Source organism: Neovison vison, chromosome 7 (assembly GCF_020171115.1).
Source record: "Neovison vison isolate M4711 chromosome 7, ASM_NN_V1, whole genome shotgun sequence".
Taxonomy (NCBI): Eukaryota; Metazoa; Chordata; class Mammalia; order Carnivora; family Mustelidae; genus Neogale; species Neogale vison.
The window spans coordinates 136,017,352-136,037,600 of NC_058097.1; the positions used below are offsets into that span (position 1 = coordinate 136,017,352).

The 20,249-nt window shown below is 39.6% G+C and overlaps 1 protein-coding gene and 1 long non-coding RNA gene across 4 annotated transcripts in view; one reads left to right on the plus strand and one right to left on the minus strand.

Annotated features, from left to right (window-relative positions):
* LOC122912506 overlaps positions 1–14,637 on the minus strand; it is a 28,733-nt gene extending 14,096 nt beyond the window's left edge. The window contains exons 1-2 of the long non-coding RNA XR_006385637.1: positions 14,571–14,637; positions 12,027–12,145 (exon numbers count right to left, since the gene is read on the minus strand). This is a non-coding gene — a long non-coding RNA (uncharacterized LOC122912506). The remainder of the gene's footprint in view (positions 1–12,026; positions 12,146–14,570) is intronic.
* GRM5 (glutamate metabotropic receptor 5) overlaps positions 1–19,794 on the plus strand; it is a 543,151-nt gene extending 523,357 nt beyond the window's left edge. For all 3 annotated transcript variants that reach the window (XM_044258344.1, XM_044258343.1, XM_044258346.1), the window contains one exon: positions 14,006–19,794. In XM_044258344.1, the coding sequence (XP_044114279.1) occupies positions 14,006–14,930 (925 nt within the window). In that variant the 3' untranslated portion in view covers positions 14,931–19,794. The remainder of the gene's footprint in view (positions 1–14,005) is intronic.
* Positions 19,795–20,249: the final 455 nt, after the last annotated feature.

A 20,249-nucleotide genomic window follows, 5' to 3' on the forward strand; every position in this document is an offset into this window, starting at 1 on the left:
GCTGAACACTATCATCTCACCTGAAATGATGACAGGGCCTTAGAGACACTCCCTCACTTCTCCCTTTTCCCTCTACCCCAACATTTGGAAAGGAATAAGAACATTATATGTATCCCTAACACTCTAGCTTCCTGAAATATTATGTTGTTGTTTTCCTTTTATGTGAATTTTTTTCCCTTCTGTCAGATTCTAGCATAACTTGTCATCTTTTCATATTCCCACAGTGGACAGTCTAAGTGTGTTTCAGAGCAGAGACCTCCTGATGCCAGGAGAAGTGAAAGACAGTCCTAAACAGGGAGGTGCACTAAGAACCGGAAATTCTCTAAACCCTATTATCGTGTGAGTTTATACCAAGATGGTCCACCTCTGAGAAGGCTAAAACCTCAACAATGAATGTTATTATCTCCTGTCTCAGCACGGCCATTCCATCCGAGTCCTCATTGGAGTCTGCGTTCTGAAGTGCTTATGTCATACCCCATGAAGGAGAGGCAAAAACATTCTGAGCCTCCCTGTCTCTCTTTGGAAAAGGGCTCCCTAATCAAATGAAATAGATAGATCTATAGTTCCCCTCCAGTGCTTGAAGGAAGGAGGGTGGTACGTGGTTATTTTTACTGTTGCAATGTCATGATATCAGTTACGTAAGGTATTAATTCACTTGAGTAACTGATTTTCACCTAGTAGGTGTAGCATTTAATTTTAATGGGTATAAATGTTTCATAGAGCCTTCAGAGAATCTGGTAATGGTGACGTCATAGTCATGAGGAACTCAGATTTGAAAAGCAATCCTAAAATGTGATGTCTGTGTTAACACTGTTTTGCCTTTCATTGATTCAATTATTTCTTCCTTCATGTAACACTCATTTTATTAAGCAACTACCATGAGCCAAGCACTTACAAGACTCTGGAGATAAATGGGTAAAAATAACTTGACTGATGTCCTTGAAAATCCATAGTCCATAGGAGAACAGAGTCAAAAACAAAACAAAACAAAAAAAACAAACAAACAAACAACAACAAAAAAAAAACCACAGATAATTGCAATGGAAGAGAAACCCTATCCCAAAGGAAAATTTGTGTGTCCAATTAACTCCTCATTTGATATAAAAAAACTACAGCTTAAGCCAGTGCAAACAGTATTAAGAGTAATATAAACTAAATAATAGTCACCTGAACTGAGTGTTCATAAAGGACTACACACAGTCATATAAAATTCAGAGCCACAGAGAGAAATGATCTATCTTTCTAGTATGAAGCTAGCTAGTTTCATAGTGATAGGACTGCTGCAGTAGTCTTCTCTTCATTCCTCCCCAGAGTCAGTTTCAGATTAATGTTCTAACTTACATTTAGAGATATTCTAAAGCAAGTAAAAATAATTACTTATTACCCTTGCTGTAATTACTATGCCTCAAACACCGCAGCAATCCCTTCCCATTGGTTATGCACTAAATTCTCCCAACAGTGATCTTTCCATGGTACAGAGGAGGAAAATTGAGGCTCAGGGATATTAAATAATGAGTGATTTAGTGAAAATTTCTGAGGTCAAAGACTTTAAAACCTGATACTAGCACTAGCCAGTGTGACCTCGAAGCACCATTTTACCTCTTTAATCTCCATTGTCTGTAAAATGAAGATAATAATAGAGCACTTCCCTTCCTATATGGTGCTGTGAGAACTAAATGAGACAATGCAAGCAAAGCACTTAGCAGGCATTCAATAGATTCTATTTAGTATTACTGTTCCCCAAGACTACTCATCTTAGAAAGTCCTTATATGGGGTCTTTTCTACCATTCTCCACCTACCATCACCCTTGTTTTCTCAACAACCAATTCTGGAAAAGTATGTAGAACAAAATCTAGTAGTATCAATGAAATTAATTCAATGATATAATTTCTCTGCCTTAAAATTCATATTCTCCCATGGTTCTCCCTAGTGTTTAGATACACCAGACAACTGGCTTTAAGTGTCTTACCTCTATGGTCTCGTACTTCATCTTTAAAAAGGTAAACAATAAAGTCCACACTGGAGCTGAACTCAGTGTGATTCTGGAGTTCATGCTCTAACACTATGATATCTGTCACCTGCGATAAAATCCAAACCCACACACTCAGAATACAAGGAACTTCACACACTAACCCTATTCTAACTCTTTGACCTTTTATTCATGTTTTGTCACATATGTTCTCTTCTCCAAAACCCCAAATTTCTTACAATTCTCCAAACAAAGCCAACTCCTTCCTACAATTTCACTCCCTAACACATGCTGTGTCTCCCCCTGAATTGCCCCTCCTTGCTCCTTTACTCCATCTTTTCCAGCCCCTATTCCTATTCTGGTTGGCAAACTCTTACTCAGTTTTCAAAATCCAAATCTAATGTCAATTCCTCTTTGAAACCTTTCCAAAATTCTTACATTCTACTTTACATCTGCCCAAACTCATAGTTCTAAAGTATTCTGAGTTACCTCCAATACTGCCATATTATCTCATCATCTATCTCTTCCTACTAAACTTGAAGTTTTTGAAGACAAAAACATGTCCTGTTCAATATTCCACTCTCAGTATCCAAAAGTGCTCTGGGACTATAGATTCAGTAAATCAGTCAATAAGAGGGCAAGGAGAACCTTTCTGTGTGTAGGCTGCCCTGTTTTCGGGACCATGGGGTGTTCCGGAAAATATGGAATAATCTCCACCCTAAAGAACTGAGAGTCTTTTTCTTTTATTTTTTAAAAAGATTTATGTGTTTATTTGAGAGAGATTGCATCGAGAGGAGGGGCAGAGGGAGAGGGAGACAGAGTCTCAAGCAGACTCCATGCTGAGGGTAGAATCTGACATGGGGCTCAATCTCATGACCCTGAGATCACAACAATGGATGTGTAATCAACTGTGCCATCCATGTGCTCCTGACAATCTTAATAAAGGTATAAAATTCATTCTGATGGAAACTGCAGGAGCAATCGGCTATTTTAAGGTATAGTTATATCTATGATCCAGATAATAAGGCCCAGATTTGAATAAGGGAGGAAGAAAGCAACATGTTTCAAATTCAGGTTTTTAGAATCCTTGGAAGAAAATGTCACAAAATATATTCAAAGAATGTTAGATGAGCAGGAGAGAAGAAAAGGCAGAAGTGGACATTACGGATCAAATTAGCATAGCCAACATTACATGCTCTATGCTCTTCTTGGAGATTTTCAGTAAATCCTTACAAAGCAAAGACTCGAGAGGAACTTGGATGGCTGGGCATGGAGCCTGCTTAAGATTCTGTTTCTCCCTCTCCCTCATCCACACCTCCGGGGAAACCAGTGAGCACTCTCTTCCTTCCTCCCTGATCTGAGGGAGGAAGGAAGGAAGCAAACAAGGAAGTTAGGAAGGCAGGCACGCAGAGAGATGGACTTGAGAAGCTCCACAGAAAGCAGTTTAAATCTACTTAACTTATCTGACCATAGAGCCATTTATTCATGAACAACCTATGGTCATTCTCACTTTCTATACAGTTTGCCAACCAGTTTTATAAAAGCATATCAAACAAACAAACAAAAAAAGGATCGGTGTGCCTCGGTGTATCAGTTGGTTAAGATCTGCCTTTGGCTCAGATCCTGATCCCAGAGACCTGGGATCCCAGAGCCCCACATCGGGCTCCCTGCTCAGTGGGGAGTCTGCTTCTCCCTCTGCCTCTGCTCCTCCCCTACTCATTCTCTCTCTCTCTCTCAAATAAAAAAAATTTTTAAAAAAGCAAAGGAACAAAGTTATAGATTTTTGAGTAACTTATAATAATTTCCTGGAATCTTATTATAAGAATTTCTTAGGGAAATATTTTGGAAGTCTGACAAAAACTGAGTTCAGCTAATGTCTTGTGATCAGACTAGAAATGATTAACTTCAGTAAATGCCACAAATATAAAAGAATATAAACCAGATTCTTAATTTCCTTTGCTTATTTTTCCAGAAGAATCACTAATTGCTGTGAGTATATTCTACTTCTTCTTTCAGCCTGGTGTAATATATACGTAATACATATGTGGCATAGTAGGACTTAGTAACAGGACCGCTTGGGTTCCCTGGCTCTCTGCTCTCAGTTTCCCTCAGTCCTCTTCTTGTCTAACATCCTTTTTGTTGGCCAAAAAAAAAAAAAAGAAGCTGCTCAAAATCTTTTGTAAGGCTGCTGTCCTTGCCCATGAAATACATATATATGATAATTTAGTAGTTATATACAAATACAAGTATTTATGTATATATAGAGAGACAAAAGATCCAATAGCTTATAATTTCTTATAAAAGGGAGGAAGGGGAACCAGAACTATCTCATAGAACAAAGGCCACAAAGGGAGCAATCTTGGAGTTATCAGTTCAAATTCTTGAAGTCTAGAGGAAGAAGTCAATACTAGAGGCATACTTAACTTTTATTCCGCCACAAAATACTGATAAAATCTTGCAATGTCCACCTAATCTTGTCACCATATTCCCGGTAGGTGGATAATACCAAATTAAGGACAAACTATTCAGCAGAGCTAAGTGCTCTGGAAACTTGAATCACTATTTCACCTAATCCTATGTTTCATGAGTCATTTTGAATGGATTCCTTAACATAAGAATTATTTATTTTTAAAAATATTACTTCACCACTTAAGGCATAAGGAATCATTTTTCTAAGCAGAAATCATTTCTTCAGCAACTATTATCACAATCCTGGGACAAATGTCTTATTCTCCACTCCCTCAGTATTCATCTCTGCAATGTTCAGGTCAATGTTAATAGAGAGCTTTGGCATTTGTCATCAGGTCATTTTATGGATACAAACTTGGGTGTTATTATTTCCCTGGATGCTCCATTAGGATGTGTCTTGTTAGCCCTTTGGTTTTTGTGTGCCCTTAGCACATAAACAATACCACATGTTGGCAATGACTCTGGATTTGAGGTACGATTTGAGGCAGTGTTTTGCCTTCATTTGACTTGGGCACAGGTTCCATAAGCCTCAGATTTTGCATCTAGTGCAGGTTAATATTATCTGTTTATTTTTTAAAGATTTTATTTATTTATTTGAGAGAGCAGGAGCAGGGGGAGGGAGAAGCAGACTCCCCGCTGAGCAGGGAGCCTAATGCGGACTGGATCCCAGGACCCTGAGATCATGGCCTGAGCCAAAGGCAGCTGCTCAACCAAGCCTTGTAGGCATCCCTAATAATATGTTTATACGAGGCCTTCAAGGCAAATATGAATTTGCTTCCTTTCCCTAATACTCCCAGCCCACTCCCCTGCACCAGGAACCAAACCAAGCATAGGAAATGCACATAGTCATTGCTCTTAGAGTGTTCAAGGCTTCGTGCAGAAACAGATTTGTAAATAAGTGGTTAAAAATACCATGCAATAAGTGCTATGTTAGACAGCTGTCGTGAAGGTCAAATGTAATAAAACAGATGGAAACACCTTGTGAGATGTAAAGTTCTATTTCAAGGAGAGCTATTATCCTCCCAGGAGTCTCCTCTTCTTAGTCATCAATCCCAATCCCATGTTTTATTCAAGCTTTAAATCAAGCTGGATTCCTCCACCAAGGCGTCTTGGTGGTATCAGCCAAGGGGTGCAAAACAGCCATGTCTTCTATTGCTCCCTCTTTATGAAATTGACATCTGGGCTTTATGGTAATTGCTGGAAGAAAATAATTTCCGGTTTGGATAAAAAAACATCCTCTAATCTTAGTTGAAGCACCTCAACTAAAGTCTAGAAATTATATCTCAGTACAAGGAGTGGTTTAGTTTGAGGTTTGAGCCCGGGTTACTGAATTTTAAATTTAAAAAAATAGTTTCACTTGAGAAAGAAGAGACTGTAGTGATCCAACAGAATGCCTTTGCTTGGCACATGTTCCTACTTTATGGCCCTTTATGACCTTCGTTAGATGCTTTCTCCTTATGAGGATGGGGGGGGAGGGGAGTAGCACCTAGAAGCACAAGGAACTTTAATAACCATCACCACCCCCCCACCATGGATTGTGATCTGTTGAAAAAGCATCCTGTTGAACCCAAGCCTAGTTAAAATAGAGCCAAGTGGTTCTCGTTCCACAAGGATTTTTATTAGGGACTAAATGCCTAGTAAGAGATGATCTCTGAGGGAATTATCATAGAAGCAGGCAGCCAGTAGCTCACTCCCAGCTACTTAAAAGGGAGGCAAAAATCCACTCCAAAAGGTTGTTGGAAGGGTTTCCTGGGATTGAACATGTGGCATTAGCTGTTTTGCCATATATGCAACACACATATTAATTGAATTTTGTTTATACGTGTTATTTTAACATTCCCCAGCCTTTAAGGCCTCGTTAATCTCCACTTTATTTGCAAATCCTTCCTTGAAATTTCCTTCTCCAGTGAGCAACCTTTTCTCTGCATTCCTCTGATACCAATAGGCAAGGACAAATGTCGTTTCTTTCACAATAGTTCTCAGATCAGTATATTCCTTTCCGTCCTCATTTTTTTCCACACCTGTTATCATCTTAACACTGTGTCCCTGCACTATGATAACAGCTTCTAAAATCTACCCTGGACACCACTCTTTTGCTTGTTTCAATCTTCTTGGTTCCTTATTGCCTGAAGGACTAATTAACTTAACAGATATTAATTAGGCCTTAACATATTCCTGAAGTACGACCAGGACTGGAGCAGACAAGGAATAAGGTCAATGGATGAATCTGCAGTGAGGTTTTAAAGCAGATTTTGGCAGGCTTCCTATATTTAATTGTTTTTGTGGAGCTCCAGAAATATGGAATACCTAAAAGATTAAATAACACAAAAGAATTCTTACAGTTAAAGAATAACACAGAAAAGAACCCATGAGTATTTCGTTATATATTCATTCATTTATTTATCGAGTATGTAGATTACATATGTATCTAATAATTAGACCATGTCTCTCTGGTTAAATATATTAGACCACCTCTCTATACTGATAAGAAGTCCAAGGTTAATTATTAATGAGTTACTAAAATAGCAAAAGAAAGGAAAAGAAAGAAGATCCTTGTAGATCATGGGTGGCCACAAGGCATTTTTTTTTTTTTTAAGATTTCATTTATATATTTGACAGAGAGAGAGAGATCACAAGTAGGGAGAGAGGCAGGCAGAGGGCTGCCCTGCTGAGCAAAGAGCCCGATGCGGGGCTTGATCCCAGAACCCTGGGATCATGACCTGAGCCAAAGGCAGAGGCTTAATACACTGAGCCACCCAGGTGCCCCAAGACATTTTTATAGTAAACAAGAAAGTCCAAACTCTTAACCTGCTGATGTTTTATCCATCTCCATATAGGACTACTGCTTATCTTAAAATATCCTTTGTGGATTCCTGAACTTATGTCACTGCTGTCTTTCCTGGAGGGTAATGCCTACTGCTCTTTTTGGATTTTGCCATAATCTACCAATTTTTCCAGGTGTATATACAATCTGTCTCCTGAGGCAAGCATCATTCCCTGGCCACTTCCCTCCTGCTAGAAATGAATTCTTCCTCTTGTGAAGTTTTGAATCCCTTGTGAACTGAACTCGACAGTTACCCAATGAACTACTTGCTCCCATGCTCCACAATCTCTCATTCTCCTTGTCCTCAGCACCCTTCCAACTGTCCATCTGCTTCCTTCTTTCAAGGACCTAGGGAAAAGATAAACAACCTCTTTCTATCAAAATACTAGGAATAACTCATATTCCTAGCCTTCTACATGCATCTTCTCTCTTGCCTTCTTTGAGGGAAGTCTCACGTCAGCAACTCTCCACCACAGTACCAAAAAATACTGATCAATCACAATCATTTGCCGAGGTATCACATATCACTTGTTACCAATATCAGTTGAAATGTCAAAATCTGCAAAATAGTTATCCTTGACATTACACCATTCTCATTCAGTGGCATTCCAAAATAAGAGAGAAAATAAGTGTGCTACACATAAGACAACTGCCTTTTACTAGATCATAGCTTGGAGGGAAAAAGAGGGGCTAAAAATTGCTCTATGCTCTTTATTTATATGGTGGTATAAAGTGCCTTCATCATCGAGGCATCCAATATTATCCTTGCCAAGTGTAAGTGCTCGGGTCAACCTATGCTATTTGAGTTAACAACCAAAGAGTGATATAAGGTGCTTTCTTGAGACTTCAAAGTATATGATTAAGAAGAACGAAGACATATGGTAATAGAGAACATAAATCAAATGACTAACTTATCGACTTAAAAATGCGTATCATCACCAGGTAACATCTGAGGGCTTGAAATAAGGACAGCTTACTTCAAAAAACAAATATGGGTGGTGTACTTTCATGAAAAGTGAATTGGAAATCATGAGATGGTATTGGTTCCACGTTGTCCTTTTCTCCCTGCTTAACTTTGGGCAAATCGCCTAGCTCAAAGAGCCTCAGTTTTATTTTTGAAAGAAGGACCAAAACATGGATCCTATCTAACTCTGACAATCAGTTTTCCTAAAGTACTTTATAAAGCACGATGCAAATATAAGGTGATAGTGCTTCCAATTATTGTGTCACTGGAGGTAATTCATTTCCATTTACTCAAGTGTCTTTGTCTATACGTGTGTTTCTAATGCATACATCATCACAGCCATTTAACTTGTTTTTGTCAGCAAGATAGCTATTTACATCCATTTATGGTGTAACTGGGGAAATTTATATGGATGACTCTGCCATTTTCTTATATATGGTGTATTTCTCAGTGTAATTGTCAAAATCAAGATATCAGATTTTAGGCAAGGCTCAGAAAGAAATTATTCCACCTAATTTAGAGTGTCTGAATGTGAACAATATCAAATTCTTCATTATCTTTTTAAAAATGTATTTCCATACTTTGTAATTCAAAACAAACTATGAAATGTGCAGAAAAATGGAACCGCAATTGGAAATTTTCTGCTTATAATATTCTTAATTCATGAAATTCTTTTACTGGCCTAGTATTTTCTGAAGTCATTCCAAAGACATATTTGTTAATGACATTACAAGCTTTTTAAAATTTTTTAAAAAATATTTTTTTGTAGGGGCACCTGGGTGGCTCAGTCGTTGAGAGTCTGCCTTCAGCTCGGGTCATGATCTCAAAGGTCCTGCGACTGAGCCCCGCACTAGCTCCCTGCTCAGCGGGTCTGCTTTTCCCTCTGCCTCCACTGTTCCCCCTGCTTGTGCTCTGTCTCTCTCTCTCTCTCTGTCAAATGGATAAATAAAACCTTTTAAAAATATATATTTTGTGTATTAGGAAGCTCATAATCTTACTATTCCTCTCTCCTGGCTACTTCTAAACTCAAAATAATAAACAAGAGAGGTGTAGTAATAATGATAATTTTTTCATGAAAAGAATGTGCTAATTTTCAAAGGATATATTTGATTATTCTGATACCCTAAATCTGTACAACTCATGAAGGTACTACTAAACCATGTAACAAAAGAGGATAAATGCATAGTTTTTTTTTCATTCAGTGAAGTGTTCTGAGGATTTTAATTGTTTCTATGGCCTTAATAAAACCCTAACCAATTTTTCAGGAAAGAACCACACCGGTCATTCAACAGTCATTTTTAATTTTTTTTTTTAATTCAACAGCCATTTAAAATAAACACAAAAATTCTAAATTCCATAGATTTTTTGAATGGTCAAACTCTCTGTATTAACATTTGCCTCCTAATGATGGTTTGCCATGGCAGAATGCTAATTCCTACAAGTTTTGGCAGATGAATAGAGAAACTGGGAGAGGTCATTGAGCTGGCATTCAGAGCCTGCTTGAAGTGAATAAATTATTTATGTGTCATGCATGGAATAGAAAAAGGAAGAATAAAATTCTGAGAATAAGGGTAGCTGGTGTCATTTTGGCAGACACAAACTGTAAACAAAAACAAAAAATGCAATCCTCAAATAACATTATCAAAATGTTCCTTTCTCCCTCCCAGAAAAGAACCAATTGTATAGTAGAAAGAACATTAGAAAACATAGTTTTATATTTGACAAAGGGTTAACTGGTACCTGGAAAGAACACACTTTTTACAGGTTTTTTTTGGCCAAACTATCCTTTCCAGATGTAGCAAACCATCTGTTCTGTCTCTCTCCATTCCTCTCTCCTCCTTTTTCTCTAATGCCTAAAATATTCAGTGGGGAAGGTCAAGTGCTATAGACAGGTAAGGAAAAGTTTGCTTTCTCTTGTCTTACCTCAGGGCCCTTAAGGCAAATGTATAATCCTGATCCAAAAAAAAAATCTCAACAACAGCAACAATAATGGTTTTATCTCAACTGGTTGTAAGATTTGATGGTGAAGTTTGTAGAGGTGCTGTGCTTTATAAATTACCCTCACGTGTACTACCATTTGGATTCCTCCCAGAAATCATGTGAAAGAAATGATTATATGAAAGAACAGAGGCACAAAGGTGTTAAGTGATTTGCCCACCATCACTCAGGGCCAGATCATACACCCACATTCTGGGGCTACTATCAATACTGCCTCCATAAACTTCCATCACTGAGAAATTTCACTAAAACAAATACACACACACACACACATATATATGTACCTACATACATACACATATATGTATATAAATTACAAAAAGGAACAAATCCTTTGTGATTTTCATAGTAGAAATGAAGATCTGTGTTTTTGTACTTAATTAAATATCTTTTATTTGCGTACACTGAGCACTACTGATTACAGTAAGTTCTATGAAAAGTAGATCGATCCACAAAACAAAAGAAATAGGTTTTTTTTAATATTGAATGTTTTTTAATATTGAATTATTTTTAAAAAGTAATTCTAACAAAAACAATCAGTATAGATTTTTTGAAATGAAATGCATATATCCACTCAATTATTAGTTCAAACATATTATGGAGCGCATGCACTGGGTACCCTGGCTATAGCAGGATAAGAAGAACCCTAGTTCTAACCTAGTCAAGATTAGAAGAGTCAGAAAAGCATTCAAGGCAGGGTCAGAAAAGCATCTCAAGAAAAAGCAATTAAAGTAAAATCTGAAACAAACAAACAAACAAAACCTGATAGGAACAGCTTAGTCAAAATGCAAGGAAGAGACAGCGAGGAGGGAACACCATGAAAGAGCATTTCAGGAAGATGTAAACTGTGGAATATTGTAGAATTTAGAGAAGTGGATGCAATCGCTAAGCAGACAACTTAGCATGGAAAAAGACCACAGACCAAACCCGATGGAACAACCAAAAATATCTTATGGCTTTACCACATAAAATATTTTACTTTACACTGAATTCCCTGTTTCTCAGCCAGAGCTCAAAACCACATGAGTATATTGATTTTCTGAAATGCAATATTCACATGGAATGAAAAAACTAACACTCTTAGATACCTTCTCCTTACAAGAACCTTTCTCACTTGTACAGTCTGTCTCATTGAATCCTCACAACCACCTTTGCTAAATTACATCCTTTCTGCTTTTGACCAAGGCTTTCAGACTATTATTTTCCAATCATCCAGGATGGGAGATCCAGGATTAGAACCCAGATTTTAGGTTCCTTTGTCTACTGAACTTTGAGGACACCACGCAATGGTCCCGTTAGCTTAAGAAAATCCTATTTGTCCAAAAAGTGCTTATTAAAATCTCCCATTCTGGAGGGAAAAAAAACCCTGTCATAACCCAAGGAAGTGCTCAGATTTGGCCTCCATTTCTCTGGTGTCTCCTGCATCCATTTCCACTGGTATGCAGCTTGTCTGTCCTGTGCTCTCTCTCCCGTATGACCATAGACACTACGAGCAAAGGCATGGCCGGCCGCAATGTCAGTACTCTGTGCAGACTGGCTGGGTAGGATAGCTTCCTTCTCGCACATTCATCCAAAGGCTTTTCAATGTGCCATCATGTTTTTAGGCACCACTACATGTGATTCCTGTCACCATTAATAGCCAGAGTTATGCTCCATCAAAACCTCTCTATGCCGGAAGCAAGAATCTTTCTACAGTAAAGCTTGGTAGGATAGATCCAGTTAGGCTTTTAGTTTCTAGCCCATGCTTTGTATTAAAAGCGGCCTCACCAACCTGAAAGATTAATTGTCCTTTCCAACATACCTGTTTCTTATCCTGCTGGTAGGAGAGAAAAGGGATTGTTGGCAACAATCCTCCCAATGAAATCCCATAAATAGTCTGGCCCATTTCTTCTATGCCATGTTCCAGAAGTTAGTAGACACCTGGGAAGAAGAAAGTAATGCAATAAAAACATAAAAGGTGGCAGGTCAGGTTAATGCAAAAATGTAGAAACAAATCTGCAAAGCAAAAGTTAGGTTGGCAGGGCCTATTCTGCTACTGGGGATGCATGTCAGCCTCCAAACCTGGAAAGAATTTATCCATCCTTTGCAGGAAGAGGGGCAGGGGAGGAGGACATATCTCGTTCCAGAATTCTGAATGACACCAGGTTGCAAAATATTGGGTAGATTAAATAGAATGAGATCTCAGAGGAAGAGCAGAAAAAGGAAGACCACAAAGAGGAAAGGGAAAGATATAAAAAACGAGAAGCAGGATGGGAAAGAGGAAGCATCCTGTCATAGGAGCTGCAGAAACATGGGTCTATTTTCAAAGGAGTAGGTGTCTCAGGCAGAGTGGATCTGGCATCCCATGGCAGTGGGCTCCAAATACAATTCAGACCCCTTCCTGGAAAAAAGCAGTTCAGTCCTCCAGCAAGGAGGCCAAGGGAGCAATGGGAACCCAGAAAGAAAGAAGAGCTTCCTGATAGAGTTTCTCGGTTTGGGAAACACCTGCAGTGTCATCACTTTGGGGATGGAGTGCTGTAAAATGCATCGATCCTTGGAACCCAACCCAGACCATCAGAATCTTCCTGGGGTCCTGCCTGGGATAGCGGACAAATGCCCTATATGAGTGTTAGGCATGATTAAGTTTCATCAACCCTGGCTGAGATGAGAAAACTGGGTGGCCAAAGCCTTTTGTTCATAGACTGCTCAAGGTTCTCACTTGGTCACACCACCTAGGACAGAAAGAGATCCCCTCCCTACAGAGATCTTGGATTCCTTTGTCATGAGAAATCACCAATATCCCCCACACTCTCTCCACAGAACATCCCTGAAGGTCTGGCCACATCCTCTGACCACTAGTGAGGTTCCTGAGAGAGGGTCTGTGGTTTCAGAAGTTGTGTCATATTTACTGGTAAGGAGGATACAGTCAGGACCTGAGGCTGTGGCACCAATTCCATCTTCATCAGAGGCGCTTTCAGACCCCAGGGTGGAAACCAAAATGGACTGCTAAGAGAAAGGGAAGAGGGGGAAAGGTCCTAAGAAGTCGAGTGAGCCAGAAACACTCATCAAGACCCTAACTGGAAATCAATATGTGAGGTGCCAAAGGCCATATGGTCTCTCATAGAATTGTGATTCAAGCTATAAGCCTAAAAACAAATTTGGGAGGAAAATTTGGGTGACGTAGAAACGCTCTAATAAATTAGAAATTTGTGTATGTGTTCAATGAATTTCTATTTTCCAGCAGATAAGCCAGGCTAACTAAAACCATGTTCAAAGTCTGGAGTTGAGAAAGAAACCCCTAGTCAAATACACCAATAGTTGGCTTGCAGGATAAAAAGTGAACTGGAACCGCTGTCTATTTCCTGGTAACCCTTGACTCCTACCCTTTTCCTCCCCTCTGATGACTGGGCTGGTGAGTTGAGGTCCTATAGGGTTCTACCGTTTCCTTTCAGAGGCCGCCAACTTCAAGAAGCCCGTGCCCAGTACCAGGCACGTCTGCACACCGCCACAATACAGCAAGGCTTGGTTTCCAGCTTTGCGGTATAACCAGCCCCTGCACACCTGGGCGGGCTCAGAACTGCCGCTACATCTCCAATAATCTCCATCCTTTATCCTTCCTACCGTCCCCAGCCACACAGTTTCGTGGTAACGATAAACCGAAGGCCTCTTTAAGACCTCTGCCCGGGGTGTCCTCTGAAGCCTTCTTTCCTGAAAGACCAGGAGAAGTCCTTCCCAATCCGAGTCCCATCACCCAGCAGTGGGGAACCTCCGAGTTACCTCTGGTCTCCCTTCTCTCCGCAGCTCCAACGGAAAATCTGTCACGTGGGCCCAGAACGAGAAGAGCAGCCGGGGGCAGCACCTGTGGCAGCGGCTGTCCATCCACATCAACAAGAAGGAGAATCCCAACCAAACGGCCGTCATCAAGCCCTTCCCCAAGAGCACCGAGAGCCGCGGCCTGGGCGCGGGCGGCGTGGGCGGCGGCGCGGGGGCCGCGGGCGGCGCGGGCGGGGGCGCGGGGGGCGCGGGCGGCGGCCCCGGGGGGCCGGAGCCCCCGGACGCCGGCCCCAAGGCGCTGTACGACGTGGCGGAGGCCGAGGAGCACTTCCCCGCGCCCGCGCGCCCGCGCTCGCCGTCGCCCATCAGCACGCTGAGCCAGCGCGCGGGCTCGGCCAGCCGCACGGACGACGACGTGCCGTCGCTGCACTCGGAGCCCGCGGCGCGCAGCAGCTCCTCGCAGGGCTCGCTCATGGAGCAGATCAGCAGCGTGGTGACCCGCTTCACGGCCAACATCAGCGAGCTCAACTCCATGATGCTGTCCACCGCGGCGCCCGGCCCCGGCGTGAGCGCCCCGCTCTGCTCGTCCTACCTGATCCCCAAAGAGATCCAGCTGCCCACGACCATGACGACGTTCGCCGAAATCCAGCCGCTGCCCGCCATCGAGGTCACGGGCGGCGCGCCGCCCGCGACGGTGGCGGCGGCGGCCCCGCCGGTAGGGGGCGCTGCCGAAGAGCCCCCGGCGCCGGCCGGGCCCGAGGCTGCGGCGGGGAAGCCGGACCTGGAAGAGTTGGTGGCTCTCACCCCGCCGTCCCCCTTTAGAGACTCGGTGGACTCGGGGAGTACCACCCCCAACTCGCCAGTGTCGGAGTCGGCCCTCTGTATCCCATCGTCTCCCAAATATGACACACTGATCATAAGAGATTACACTCAGAGCTCCTCGTCGTTGTGAATGTCCTCGGAAACCACGCTGGCTTCCGCTGACGGAGCCGAGACCTCCCGCGTTCACGCAGACCCAGTGACAAGCATAGTCGCCTGCCTGGTTAAGACCCGAGGTGGAAGATGCCAAGTGCACCCGCAACGGAAACATGAGATTTATAGTGCTATTTCACATCAACCGACGAAGACACCAACTACAAATCTTCTGGCAGATTTTCTTCTAGTGGCCTTAGAAAACACGGGCTTTTAAGAAACACTGCTTATCTTTTTGAGGGCTGACAAGAAGTCTGTCGAACCGGTTCCATACCAAGTGCTTTGCTCTAGGGAAGCAATGAGCGTGAAACAGCATAATGGAGGGGGAAGAGCATAGTTAATAAGCAACTGTAAAAAGTTTTGTTTACTTTAATTCTTTTCCCAGAAGATTCTTTGATTCACCAAACATGAATGTACATTTTCTAACAAACTCAAAATCTGGGACCAAAACGTCAACCTTTCTCTTTCTCGCTCTCTCTCTTTTTTTTTCTTTTTTCTGTCCTGTAAAGACCTTGAAAAGCAGTACCTGGGCCCAGTATTTACTGAGGCGTTGTTGTGAGTGTGTCCCATGCATAACACACAACTGGATAATGTGTGCTGCGCTGACGTGTGCAGGACTTTTACCAGAGACATTCCTCTCCGATTTGGTTTGAAATCCTCTTCCAGAAGCCTGCATCCAGGAGTCCACCTAGTTATTTCAATTCACCTCCATTAACCAAGAAAACCAGTGGAAGATTTCTTGACTATTTCACCATGTTGCCAATCAATACTGGAGTAGCAAAAAAAATATTTTCTGGAATACTGTTTTGTAATTCCCTCACTGGGGTACGTTGTGTAGCTGGAAATTCTCTTTATAATAATAATAATAATAATAACAATAATAATTCCTGAGCTCCAGCTTGGCTATCTCTTTCATGAAATGTGGCCACTCCTCCTTACGAATGCTGTTCCATTAGCATTGCCAGCTAAAATATTAATATATGCATTTGGGCTTCTTCATTCCTTTTCTTTGAGAACCTGATGCACAAAGAGCTCCTCTGTTCTTTTCGAGTCCCACCACTGGAAGAATGGTCTATAGACCCACTGAAGACAGCGTCTTGATTGAAGGGACTGTTGTTCGAAAAGTTAACACAATCTTAATACACTGGAAATTTTAAACTGTGTCAAGTCGGCTTAGCAGAGATTTAGCTATGCCAGTGAGCAGTGATTTTAACTTCTCTCGGCTGCTTAAATAGGGCAGCTATGAACTATGACAAATGTAGATTTTTCAAAGCAATACAGAATACTAAAACAGAGGAACCTTAATGAATATAAACCACACAGTCTTTCTTAGCCATTCCAAAAAGAGGCAAAGCAATTATTAATATTTCCTTTTTAAAATAATTAATATGATTTTGTGCACTTCATACTGTCACTTTTTAAATACTGCAGAAAAGAGATTTAAAGATATAATAGAAATACATGTGCTTTAATAGGCTCATATAGGTAGTATTCATAGCTCGAGACCTGCATCCACTGTCATCTCTTTCTTCTTCCCATTACAGCTCTCCTCAGGTGCCAAATGTTTCTTTTTGTTTGTTTGTTTGTTTGTTTGTTTTGGTTTGGTTTTGGTTTCGTTTTTAATTTTTAAATAAGGATGGTAATAAAAGGAGGAGGTATCCTATAAATTTAGAGTTTAGTTGATCTAGCCTTATACTAAAGATAGCCTTATGAAAAAGATTTGCTGAGGCAGAAGTATATTTTTAGCAGAAAGAAAAATAAATGAAACCTTTTTCTTTAGCTCAATATCCTTATTTTGGCATGTATTTTTTATTGTATATCTACTTTAAAAAAGGAATTGAGGAATGGAAATATATCCATTCACATAACTTACCATTCCCCAGTTTTAAAATTTATAATACATATACTGCTTGACTTTCCTGATACCTGTTCTTAAATCTTTAAATCAAATCTCCCAGTATAAAATATTAAAAGCACACATTAATTTAGTAAAATATAAATTTTCAAAAATCAAACTTCCCATGCCAGATTTGAAAATAATGTCATCAGAGCACCCTGAAACCCAGTTCCAATGAGACTCTTGAAAGAGTGAATTTAGCCAAACTTTATGGTTTCATTGAAAGCGAATGTCTGCCTCTACTTCAAAAACAAATGTAAATATTTTGAAGCATTAACACCCCTCAATCCTCTTGAAAAGGGTGGCATTCACCTGGGGATTACCATCTTGATTTCTTAAAGATTGAAACCTTTCCAAATATTGTCTAAATTTTAAATTTGCTTCTTAAACCCTTTGGTTGATTTCCATTTTATTCTGTATTGACCAATAGAAAAACAGTTTTAAAAACTTAAAAAAAAAAAAAAAAAACTTCTTCCATGAGCAAATTCCTCTTCTAAATTTTTAGTGATGTATTTCGTTAAAAAGTACACTACCTTAATGAGAAAATTCATCAGAAATTAAAATTTAGTGCAAAATTAAATTCCCATCTGATAATTCTATATGAAATTATGATAAACTGTAATAAGAAAAATAACTTATCCAATTGAAGGAAAACAATATGTATTTTTCTCTGTGTTTCTGCACCCTTTGCCATTTCATTCAGTACATTTTATAATACATAATATTATTCGTAATGCGTTCTTGGGATCTTTTATTTTGGAATGATGCTAGCTCTGTCTCTTTGCCAATTTTAATACCAGGTTCCAAGTAATAAATCTACAAGGAGAACTGAATATTCATTCTAGGGCTAGGATATGAACTTCGCAATTCATTTGGGTACCTATTTTCATTGAATTTCCTTGAAAACAGTCTGTTCCTGGTGTCCAGTGATAATTCAGTTGGACCAGCATGACCAAAAGGAAGGGGAAAGTACAGTGAAATGCTAAGATTCAGAAAAGTGACCCTACAGGACAGTTTGGTCCCAGGATGAAAGAAAGAAGACCCAGTTTGATCAAGTTGTATGGACCATCTAAGCAGTCCACTCACTCTTCTGTTTTGGGAGAGGAGTAGGGGCAGAGAAGACCCTAAGTGGATTGGGAAGAAGCATCTCTCTGGGTGAGGGGTGGGGAACAGACAGGGAGGACGCAAAGGAAAACCATATGAGATTTGAAAGAAGCAAAGAAAAACAGTAAATCCCCGAATGTGCTAATCCTTGTTAGTCAAAGTCTTTCCCAAACTTCTGCTGTTCCCAGCAAGCCATCAGGAAGACTAGGAGCTATTTCTGACTGTGAATGAGTTGTTACAATGGCTCTGCTGCAGTTCTGTGACTTCCAAACCAGGAATTTAACACTTTTTAAGAAAAAAACAAAAAACAAAAAACACTTCCTATGCTAGTCTCCCAGCAAAATGTACATGTTTTGGAGACTTCAAAAGTATTATCTGAGTTCACATTTAGCCACAGCTTCTTAATAACCCTTGAGCTGGCAGAATCTCTATAGTTAACCATTTACAATTTTATACTGTGAAAAAATACAGATCAGTGAAAAGCATAAAGATAAATCAAAATTCATTCTCAAGAGGGTCTGAGGCCTGGGAGATTCTCTACTATCTGTTGAAGAATGAGGTATGTATAAAATAGTTGGGTGAATTTCACTGATCTTCCCAATGTGAACAAATATACTATGTATATTGTGTGTATTTCTAGAATTCAATGGCAGCTGCTGGTGGTGTTGTAATTAGAAATCTATATAGAATATAGATGTTTTAGAAAGATGGTGCCAATCCTAAAAGATTTGTGTGGGCTACAAGTGCTTGTATTTACTTTTTTCTGCACTTTAACTGATTTGGTTTTAAAATTGTGTGCGCGTATCTGTTCTTTTTCTGTTGTTGCAGCTTGTACTATTAAAACAATAGAGAATGTTAAATTATTTTGATGTGAATTGCAAATGATTTTTTTCATAAAGTTTAACATTTTTATCAGCATTGTTTTGCTTTGTACTTGTATAAATGTGTTTTCTTTTAGCATTTGAAAGTACCCTTGCCTGTTTCTCAGTTGTCTAAATCATGTTATAGTTGGTGTTTGTGAAATCAGTTACTTTTTGAAAAATATTAAAAAAGAAACTATGGTATGACTTTAAGATTCTTCCCCTTAAATGTTTAGAATGTTGTCTTAATAGTGTTTTTCCAAGACCCAGAGAGCCATACTATTAATTCATCTTTAAATTCTGAGTGATCTACACATTTGAATTATGGGATTTACATAGTAGCCTATGGACAATAGATTAAATTAAAAACGTAAACCAACCACAAACCAACCAGAGATGCTGTCCTCAAAGACATCTACAAACATCTTTTAAGACATATTATTTTTTTTAAACAATGAAGCATGTAGGGATTAAACCTTGACTTTGTGTCTGGAAATATAAATACAAATTATAGTTCCACAGTTATCTGTGTTGATAGAGGTTACATCATAAAAATAATATAGATTATGGGTGTTTATATATCTGTGTATGTCTGGTTGTGTATACAAACATACACACATCTATATAGACATTTTACTTTTGAGTCCATCTATATATGTGTCTATGTGTGTATGTTTGTGTGTGCATGTATGGGCATATCTGTATAATTTTACGGGAAAAAATTACTTGTCAAATCACTTTCTACTTTGATGGATTCTTAAGCAAATCTACACTCCTTGAACACAGGTTATCTAAAACGTAAAAGCATGATGTGTGGAAGAGAAAAACAATGTAGATTTTAAAACATAGCTTCTCTCTGCTTCCCTACATTGTATTATTTATACACATATAATATGTATTTACATATATTCTTATACATATGGAAATTGATACAAAATATGTTTGATCTTAAAAAAGAAAACCATTTTGTGTGCTTTGTCAGATTCTACTGCTTCAGTGTCTTCTATTCTGAAGTAATATAAATGGGCATATGTTTATATAAACTTAGGGTGGAAGTGAGATACCTGGAACACATACAGCAAATCATTTTCTAAAGACCAAATGAGTCTTCTAAGACTCCATAGACTCACGGTAGGCCAGTCAAAACCAGCCAATGCAATAGAAAATGCAATGCAGTGAATTAAAAAATCCATCACCCTGGTGCATTTGACCTTGGAAAATTACCTTGAGCTCTCTATAACTCAGTTCCTCTTTTTTTAAATGCAGAAATGAATTACGATAACTGGTGGGATTTCTTCATTTCCAGCATTCCTGGTACATGACAAATGGTCAGTAGATAAGAGCTTTTTTCGTGGCAACATGGAATTTATTATATAGTTAATATTCAGCTTAGATATGTTATATCTAATATGTTTGTGGAACTATAAAAAATTCTTGC